The sequence below is a fragment of the Natator depressus genome, chromosome 9 (genome assembly GCF_965152275.1).
Source record: "Natator depressus isolate rNatDep1 chromosome 9, rNatDep2.hap1, whole genome shotgun sequence".
NCBI classification, from domain to species: Eukaryota; Metazoa; Chordata; order Testudines; family Cheloniidae; genus Natator; species Natator depressus.
In genome coordinates this window covers 41,773,797-41,783,795 of record NC_134242.1, presented here as the reverse complement: position 1 = coordinate 41,783,795, position 9,999 = coordinate 41,773,797, and the positions used below count along the sequence as shown (strand labels likewise).

Genomic DNA, 9,999 nt, shown 5'->3' with positions numbered 1-9,999 from the left:
TTGTGGTATTTTATTGACCACTCCTTGTTTCCCCAATAAACACTATAAAAGAATCAAAGATTTAGAGAATTATTTTTATTACTTTCTTAATTTTCCCAAAATGAAGAGGAAATTAGAATTTCAGAACATATTTCCATGTTCCTCAGAATTTGCTGAATGCATATTTGACACTATATACAAAAAAAAAAGTTTTCCTTTCTATTTACTTTGTCTTCTCCATAACTCATGCAGGCTGCCCCTTCTCCAGAGAGATACCTCAAAGGAAAGAAATGTAATAAGGGGGTCCTTTGAAATCTCATCTTTTCTCTTGTGAAGTTATTCAACTTCTCCTATTTAAATAGGAAGGCCTGAATTCTGCCCTTAGACTGATTTATTTGGGCATTACATACAAATACCTCAAGCAGAAGTTAGTCCTCCAAAGAAACAAAAAAACAAGTTTCACTTTTATTTAGACTGGAGTATCAGGTATTAGCCCTACATATGTGAAGCAGTGAGTGTAACATATATCATAGATACTACACTGTCCAAAAGGTATACATGGAAAGTGGTGCACATAAACTTTTCACTGTCCTACTTTCTACATTTCCCAGCTAATGGTGCCAATTACTGGACATGGGGGAGTAATGCTTCCCCCCCCCCCATGTTTTTGCATTTGCTCAAAGTTCCATAGACTTCAGACCTGGGAAGGCCCCCAATGGCCCATTTTTAAACAGTGGTCCCATACAAAATCAGTACAGCTGCTACTGGTCTGGTCTGGAGCACTGCTGGAGCTGCATGGTGCCAATCCCATTAAGTTGACTGGGTCACCTTTCTGGCCAGATGGAACGGTGGGTGGGGCAAATTTCAGGGAGTGGGATTGCAACCTGGGGCACGAGGTCACATCATCACTCAAACGTGGCCCGGTCACCCTCTGCTCTGTCCAGACACACAGGCATCGGGGCCAAAGGGTGTTGCATCAGGAGTCTATTCCAGTTGGGTGGAGCACAGAGGAGTCTACCAAGAACTTGACTCCTGGCAGCACCAGATCATGCAGTGTTCAGGTAAGAGAGGGAAGAATCCCTGGCCCAGGGAGACCTGAGGTCCATGTAGATGGGGTGGGAACTGGAAATTGCCCCCTCCCCCACGAAACATGTGAATTGGTGCCAATGTTCCCATCCCTTATCACATGTCTGAGCCTCCCTTAGAGCCCTGGGCGGGGATTACAGCCCAGCACCACTCCCCTAGAGTTGAGATTGAACCCTGGGTACAGCCGGACTCTCTGTGTGTTCCCAATACACCGAGACAAACACGGCTAAGTGAGTCCCAGTACACAGGAGACAAAAAAAAAAAAAAAACAGGCAGGGAAGGACCCCAACCAACACCATCCAGCCTGGGGCATCGTGCCCTACCCCAGCCCTCTCGCCCCCCTCCCGCTGCACTGGCGGAGGCTCAGAGCGCCCTGGATAGACAAAGCGCCCGTCTCTCATTGGTCAGTTTGCCTAACGCTGAGGCTTCTCCCGGCTCGGCGTGACCAATGGGCTCATTGACATGCAAATCAGAGGCTATAAGTAGGGCCGGGGAGTGGCGGCGCCAGGAGGGGGCGGGGGAGAGGGCCGTGGGGACGCTCGTGGGCAGGCTGGTGCAGAAGGCCGCCCCTGTGCACCGCTTGCCAGCTGCTGTCTCCTGCGCCCCTCCCCCATCCTCCCCCCCAGCCCGTGGTGTCTGCGCCGCGCTCTGCCATGGCCCCGTCCTCTCGGCCCAGCAAGAGCCGGCCCAGCCGGGAGGAGGAGGATTTCTGTGACGCGAGAGGGGGGGACAGGAAGGTGAGCCGGACCCGAAGGGGTCCCAGGCAGGACCCCCGGGGGGGACGGGGTAGGAGCTGCAGGACCCCCGGAGGGGGCACTGGAGCCGCGGCCTGGCCTCAGGGGCATGCGGCAGTCGGTGCAATGTGTGTTTCCCCTTCTCCTTCTCTAGGCCAGGAAGCCGCTGGTGGAGAAGAAGCGGCGAGCGCGGATTAACGAGAGCCTGCAGGAGCTGCGGCTCATCCTGGCCGACACGGAGGTAGGGCTGCGGCAAGGGTGCGGGAGCGGGGGCGCCGCGCCGGGAGCCGGGGGGCCCTGGCGCGGGGCTGATCGCTGTCCTCTCTCGCCGCGCCCCGGCGGGCAGTTTCAGGCGAAGATGGAGAACGCCGAGGTGCTGGAGCTGACGGTGAAGCGGGTGCAGGGCGTGCTGCAGAGCCAGTCTCTCGGTGAGTCCCCCTCGGGCACGGGAGATGCGGGGGGGAGAGGGGAAGCAGCTTCCCTCTAACGAGGGGGCTGCAGCAACCCGAGAAGTGACGTGGGGAGGGGTTGGCATGGCCAGAGAACGGGGGGTGCTGGGGGGAGGGAAGGGGCTCCCCCCCTTTGACTCCAGCTATGTGTGTTTCCCTATGGGTGTTGCTGCTGCGGCTGCTGCAGAAAGTGACAAGCTGCACCGGGAGGCTAGCGAGCGGTTTGCAGCCGGGTACATTCAGTGCATGCATGAAGTTCATACCTTCGTCTCCAACTGCCCGGGGATTGATTCCACCGTCGCTGCCGAGCTGCTGAACCACCTGCTGGAGTCCATGCCACTCAACGAAGGCAGTTTCCAGGACTTGATCGCGGATGTTTTGTCAGAACCCTCCATCAGCCCCTGGCCTGGCAGTGAGGGGCTCTCCCAGCCAACGGGGGTGTCCCCTGCTGCTCTGAGCCTGGCCAGCCCCCCTTCAGCTCTTCTTTCCCCTTCCTCCAGTGAAGAGACCTGCTCGGATCTGGAAGAGACAGAGGCTGAGCAAAGCCCGGCCTCCCCAGCTGGACTGGACAGCTCCAGGACACACAACGTGCCTTCACCTAGCTTTTCCAAATCTATGTGGAGACCCTGGTAAATAAAGAAACTGTACAGGAATCAACAAAGATCTACCTAATAATGGGAGAATACTTGAGCACTGTGTTCTCCTTACAGCCATTGGAATGGACAGGGGCTTTCAGAGGGTGCATTTGTGTGTCTAACATTACTGTATATCGGGACTGCATAGATGGCACTCTTACACTGTCAGACCCTGACAGGTTAATTGTTAAATGTGTTAACATTTCATCTATTTGTGTGTGAGATGTTTTGTAACAATTGGATTGTTTAGGAGAGTTTGGGGTGTGAGGGTGGGGAGGGAGGAAAAGAGATTTTTTTGTAGCAAAGCTCTTTGGTGGATGCACAGCAGTATTTCACAGCCTTGTCTCTTTCTCTTGGCCCTTATAAATGGCCCAAATATCACTCCCTTTTTCTATTAAGAAAAAGCCCTTGTACATTTTATATCTTGGTGGTTAACTCAATGAGAGGTATAGGACTTAAGTGTGCATGCACAATTTTAAGAGTTATAGTGATAGTAAAGATCCCTGAAAGGGATTGGTGTGGTTAGAATTTTTATTATTTAGTGGTCTAGAATCTTGCCTTCAGTGAAGGAAGAGTAAACTAGAGATCAGTTGGAATTAGACAAACATTGAAAATATTGGTGGCAGGGTGCCTTTTAGAAATGAGTGTTTTATGCACATTTTGCTTTTAGCACATCTGAGTTTATTGTGACTTTATGTATATTAGGGTGTCAAATGTTTTATTTTTAATCTTTTTAATAAAAAAATATTGAATTCACAAAGGATTGCATGTATTTTGGAGTGTGATACACTTCTAACCACTTTAAAATTAAAAATCCGGTTCCATACTGTTTGCTGTTAAATTTGTATCTGTTGTGGACACACTGCTGGTAATTTAGCACTTAGTTCTTGTACTAAGCATTGTTAGCTCAAGTATTGGAATTTGAATGTTTCTTTTGTTTAATACTGAAAAATGCTTAGGCTATTATTGAAGGGAGCAATGTAGTTGTGGTGGTGTTTGACTTTAGGACACTAAAATTCCTAGGCATGGTTACATGAATGCCATTCTAAAGAAACTGCTCTTAACTTGATTTCCCCAAGTAAGTCTCTTTTTGTAAAGCTGTAATTATAACTTAAGTACTAGGCAGATGCTTTACTTGTGGCTTGACTTTACCTGTACATTTTTTCTGCTGAGGAATGACAGGTGTTGAAAAGAAGTGTGTGAAATAGAATAGAAAATTTTCTTCAAAAAGGAAATACTTCCAGTGACTTCTGGAGCATCAACATTCCTGTATACAAGGTCATACACCTCAATGTTCCTATTTTTGGAAGATATAGGCTATTTATGCTGTGATATTACCTTTCACAGAGCTGTCATCGTTACAGGAAAAGTATTGTGAAGTTGCTTCCTTAGTACATGGAGGTATTTGAGCATAGAACCAGCTAGGAAAGGAAGCAAAATAAGTACATGGGGACTAAGACATGTAACTTTCCTTTGTTAACGACCCTATGGAACAATAAAATCAGATATCTAAATTATTGGTAGACCTCTGCTTTGTAACTTTCTTTAAATTATCTGATGTGGGTGTTTTTTCATTCACAGCTGGGTACAGAGTTGTTTGTTTTCCCCAGTTGTGCTAAAATTCTCGCCTGCCTTTGAACTAGCAAGAAGGGCAATGCTCCTCAAAAGGGAGGTGAGAGCACTGCCTGTAAAGACCTTTCTGCTTTAGGGAGGGAGGGTGGTGTTTTGATGTGTAAATGGAAGCAGTGGCATGGACAGTTCAACTAAAAGTAACACCCAAAGCACAAAATGACATCTCCTGGAAACTGGCATTTCACAGAGTGAATGCAATCCCAGATTTGCTTAAAAAAAAAAAAAAGCCATTGCCCTCCAGTAATACATTCATTTTGAAAATTTTACTCTCAGCCTCTGCTCACTAGTACTGATAACAATGCATTATAAAGATAAATGTGTATTATCCTGCAACATTAAAAACATTTGGCCCTACTTTTAGCCTCTAGCAAACAGTTTACTTATAAGATTTTCTCAAGGGGAAGGTAAAACCACAGGCTGTTTCCTCAGCCCATCACCAACAAAAATGTTCAGCATTTTAAAGACCGAGGCAAGGAATCACCAGCCAGCAGGGCACAGAAAGGGAGACCTGCACTAATCTTTCTCAGGATGGGTAGGAAAGGGAAGACCGAAAGCTAACCGGCTCTAAGGCAGTGAAGTGGTGTGCATAGCGCCCCCTGCAGCTTAAAGCAAGCATAAGACATAATTGAGCTTAGGTTGCATGCACTTGCCTGAGTTTAGAGATTTAAGTCATCACGAGACACTTGGTGAAGTCCTGTGCATTCATCCGTCTCAGAGCATTTTCACCATCGATCACACACATCCAACAAGCTGCTCTGGCAGTGGTTGTCCTCAAGCTCCTCCAAGTGTACAGCTTGTGCAGAGATTCCCCGGCAGCAGGGGAAGTGCTCTGAGTCTGTGGGAAGTGCAGCAGCAGCAGCTCAGCTTGGTTTAATTTCCATGAGATGAAAGAGACTCTTGGTTAGGGCTCTTCTGATGCCCCTGTGAAAGCAAAGTGCAAATCCTGACACTTCCACGATGGAAACATGGCCAAGAGACAACATCAAAAATGCCAGCTTCGGTTCAGCAGTGGATTTTGTGGCTAGCAATAGTCATTCTCCACCCCCCTTTGTAAATGACACTGTAGATCGAGGGTAGAAGGCTTTCCCTTATAAAGCCTTGGAGAAGGGAAGCTAGATGGTAAATACTGTGATTCCCTAGCTATATATACCCACTGTATTTATCTCTCACACCCACATGCCCTACCTTCTGCATTTTGCTGCAGCTGAAGAGAGAAAGCACTGCCTGGTGCATATTTAGCCCACTCCGGAATGTTACAGCAGTGGATTGATGGCTTTTTGTAACTGTCGAATAATATAACTGAATACTCTAAAAAAGAAAAAAGGAGTACTTGTGGCACCTTGGAGCTCATGAAAGCTTATGCTCAAATAAATTTGTTAGTCTCTAAGGTACTACAAGTACTCCTTTTTTCTTTTTGCAGATACAGACTAACACGGCTGCTACTCTGAAACCTGAATACTCTAGTGATTGTTGCTGCATATTTGTTTTTAGCGGCACTGAGGGAGTGACATACTAGCTCCGTAGCCATGCAAGTCCCCAGTGTGCTTCTTAGATTGTGTTAGTGGAGAAGCTGTGTCCACAATGAAATACACAAACAGCGGGAGGAGGTTTTAGTTTTAGGTATGTTAACTAAGGGCGTCTGCTCTTTTATTAAAACCAGAACGCCTGGGTATAAATAATATTAACAGAAACCAAGTGTGTGTACTCCACCCTTCCTGGAGGGAGGGAAATCTACTTTTCTGTTCATAATTCTCAACAGTGTTTTAGTTCTAAGAAAAATCAGCTAGGCCCAAGCAATACAATTAGTCCCAAAAAGTGTCAAAAGCATTTTAGAAATGTGCTAAAGTAGGGGATTTTTTTAAATCCACAAATTAGGTTCACAGAAAGTTTACATCCTCTGATTATGTGTTGCTGGATTTCTAAATTTGCATTTCTGTACCTTACTGGAAAGGTGTCAGATGTAACACTTTCCTGACAAAGGCAGGAAGAGGTGAGCATTGGGGAGGGAAGGAGGTTTCCAGCAGCTCTGATGGAAGGGGGAAAACAAAAAAAAAAATCAATGCAGCCCTTTTCAAGTCCACTCACAGAAACTGCCTTTATTCTTTTCCACTCCAAAGTAATATAAACACGCTCTCTGATCTGACACCGCACCCCATTGTAAAAGGAAAGAGAAGCAGCCCACAAAAAGAGGATCTCTTGTTTGATATGCAGTTGAAGGCTTAGATAAGGATGGACTCATTCTCTCTCCCCCTTCCAGTGTATGTTAGTTACTCACACCTGTTGCAGGGAAGAATTGGCCCCTGGTAGAGCAGGATAGTGCTGATGATTAATGAGCTAGGCATGATAGTGCTCATGATTAATGAGTCAAACATTCTTATAAACATAGTGGCAATACCATCAAATACTTTTGAGCAACTGTATCTTGGGCAGGATGTAGAACTTAGCCATCACTTAAAGGTTCACAATCAAGGTTATTATATTCTAAATTTGACCTACCTTTTCCTTATTTACATTAGCCAATGTGTGTAATTCTCCAGTTTTCCCCTCCAAACAGATGCTTTAATTCTCTTAATTAAAAATAAAACAAAGGAATTTAAAAAAAAATCAAAAGTCAGCAGGCCAGTACTCATAAGCAGCCCTAGAGAAACAGACCAGGATGAACACAAACAGCCAGGAGAAAAAGACAAATCCAAACAGATTTCATTTCAAGCTTCCCAGAAGTTAGTCCAACAATATCAAGGACTAAGTTTTTAAAGGTTTCAGAGTAACAGCCGTGTTAGTCTGTATTCGTAAAAAGAAAAAAGAAAAGGAGTACTTGTGGCACCTTAGAGACTAACCAGTTTATTTGAGCATGAGCTTTCGTGAGCTACAGCTCACTTCATCGGATGCATAGCTATGCATCCGATGAAGTGAGCTGTAGCTCACGAAAGCTCATGCTCAAATAAACTGGTTAGTCTCTAAGGTGCCACAAGTACTCCTTTTCTTTTTTCTTTTTAAGTTTTTAAAGATATTAAAAGTGTTCTGATAAGGAATATAAACCCTTATAATTGATTTTATATGCATGGTTTATTTTTTAGCCAGAGTGCCTTCTATGAAAAAAATACAGGAACTATTGGAACTCAATCCTGACATCTGAAATATTTTTTCTCCTTCAAATTCTCCCTCAAAACTCACTTCTTTCAGGAAGCCTTTCTATTACTCATTGTTGGTATTACAGTCATGCCTAGAGGCCCCAGTGAAGATGGGGCCTCATCATGCTAGGTGCCGTACAACACCCGCAAAAGACAGTCCCATAACATCTAAACAGACAAAGGGTGTCAGAAAAATAACAATTATTCCCTCTGTCCAGATGGGGACCTGAGGCACTAAGACTTTGCGCAAGGTTGCATAGGACACGTTCAGCAGAGCCAGGTATTGAACCAAGACCTCCTAAGGCCATGTCTACACTACCCACTGGATCGGTGGGTAGTGATCGATCTATCACGTCTAGTGTAGACGCAACAAATCGATCCCAGATCGCTCTGCTGTCGACTCCGGAACTCCACCACGGCGAGAGGCAGAAGCAGAGTTGACGGGGGAGCGGCAGCCGTCGATCCCACACTGTGAGGATGCGAAGTAAGTGATTCTAAGTCGATCTAAGATACGTCGACTACAGCTACGCTATTCTCGTAGCTGAAGTTGCATATCTGAGATCTATCCCCCCCCCACCTCCAGTGAGTGTCAGGCCAGTACCTTAATTACAAGGTCTTCCTTCCCCTGAGAATCTGACCTTGCTTTCCTGCACCTGAACAATGGTTCCATATACTATTTATACATGGTCTGCTATGGAGTGCCTGAGCCCAAAAACCCTTACACAGATAGTCCTTGCCCAAGTAGTTGGGCCCACTGAATTCATTTACCTTTAAATGTAAGCCGAATAGGATGTGTGCGCCATGGGCAGGGCTTGGACACAGTAGAAAAAAAGACACTCATTCATTCTCTGTGATTGTACCTCTATATACATCATTGGTGAGACTGACCCTGGAATACTGTGTAGAGTCTGGTGTGCACGTTTTAAAGAGAATGTGGAAAAACTGGAGAGGGTGCAGAAAAGAGCCACTGAAATGATTCAAGCACTGAAGAAAATGCTTTACAGGGAGAGACTTAAAGAGCTCCAGCTGTTTAGCTTATCAAAAAAAGATTGAGAGGTGACAATTACTGCATATAAATATCTTTGCAGGGAAAAAATACCAGGTACTAAAGGGCTCTAATCTAACGGAGAAAGGCAGAACAAGAACTAATGGCTGGAAGCTGAAGCCAGAGAAATTCATTAGCTTCTCTGCAATGGCCTTATCTTCCTTGAGTGCTCCTTTTGCACCTTGACCATTCAGTGGCCCCACTGATTATTTAGCAGGCTTAAGAGGTACTAAATCAAGAATTGCCTCTCCCCACGTGGATTCCAGGACAAGCTACTCCAAGAAGCAGTTATTAATGGCGTCTAGACATTTTTTATCTCTGTATCCCATCCTGAGGTAACATACCCAGTCAGTATGGGGATAGTTGAAATCCCCCATTATTGGTGGTTTTTCTGTTTTTGTAGCCTCTAATCTCCCTGAGCGTTTCATAATCACCATCACAGTCCCAGTCAGGTGGTCGGGAGTATATTTCTACTGTTATACTCTTAGTAGTCAAGCAGGGAATATGTATCCACAGAGACTCTATGGTACAGTTTGATTCATTTAAGATTTTTACTATATTTGACTCTTTGCTGTCTTTCACATATAGTGCCATTCCTCCACCAGCAAGCCTACTCTGTCATTCCTATGTATTTTGAACCCTAGTATTATTGTGTCCCATTGATTGTCATTGTTTCACCAAGTTTCTATGAAGCCTATTATATCAATATCTTCATTCAATACCAGGTGCTCAAGTTCACCCATCTTAGTATTTGGACTTCTAGCATTTGTATACAAACACTTATAAAATTTGTCAGTAGTTGTTTGCCATTATGTGAGGTAATTGAGTGGGGCTCTTTTTCATTTAATTGTTTCTCTTCAGTTCTGATCTGTCCTTTATGAACATTTGTCCTCTCCTCTTTACTAAGATATAGAGAATCCCCTTTAATAAATCCTCCCCTGAGGGATGTATCTGTCCAAATTATATGCTCCTCCACATCTGTCGGCTTTCCTTAGTTTAAGAACTCCTCCATGACCTTCATAATATTACACACTGTCATTTTGGTTCTATTTTGGTTGAAATGGAGCCCATCCTTCCTGTGTAGGCTCCTCCTTTCCCAAAAGGTTTCCCAGTTCCTAATATACCTAAACCCCTCTTTGGCGGGAGGGATAGCTCAGTGGTTTGAGCATTGGCCTGCTAAATCCAGGGTTGTGAGTTCAATCCTTGAGGATGCCATTCAGGGATCTGGGGCAAAAATTGGGGATTGGTCCTGCTTGGAGCAGGGGGTTGGACTAGTTGACCTCCTAAGGTCCCTTCCAACCTGATATT

The 9,999-nt window shown here is 45.2% G+C and overlaps 1 protein-coding gene across 2 annotated transcripts; it reads left to right on the top strand.

The window, feature by feature from the left end:
- The first annotated feature begins 1,577 nt into the window (after window positions 1–1,577).
- Window positions 1,578–4,566, top strand: LOC141993441 (transcription cofactor HES-6-like). 2 transcript variants are annotated; one of them, XM_074962983.1, is made up of 4 exons: window positions 1,578–1,802; window positions 1,954–2,040; window positions 2,146–2,227; window positions 2,436–4,566. In XM_074962983.1, exons 1-4 carry the CDS (start codon window positions 1,719–1,721, stop codon window positions 2,879–2,881), a joined length of 699 nt encoding a protein of 232 aa, XP_074819084.1. In that variant the 5' UTR covers window positions 1,578–1,718; the 3' UTR covers window positions 2,882–4,566. The 2 variants fall into 2 exon arrangements, with proteins under 2 accessions (XP_074819084.1, XP_074819083.1); XM_074962982.1 differs by having other exon boundaries at window positions 1,954–2,227.
- The last annotated feature ends 5,433 nt before the right edge of the window (window positions 4,567–9,999 follow it).

Excerpts from the sequence above, each read along its gene's own strand:
- LOC141993441 (XM_074962982.1), top strand. The coding sequence starts at position 1,719 with ATGGCCCCGTCCTCTCGGCCCAGCAAGAGCCGGCCCAGCCGGGAGGAG. Across the intron at positions 1,803-1,953 it reads CGAGAGGGGGGGACAGGAAG|GCCAGGAAGCCGCTGGTGGA; the intron begins GTGAGCCGGACC and ends CTCCTTCTCTAG. Across the intron at positions 2,228-2,435 it reads GCTGCAGAGCCAGTCTCTCG|AAAGTGACAAGCTGCACCGG; the intron begins GTGAGTCCCCCT and ends CGGCTGCTGCAG.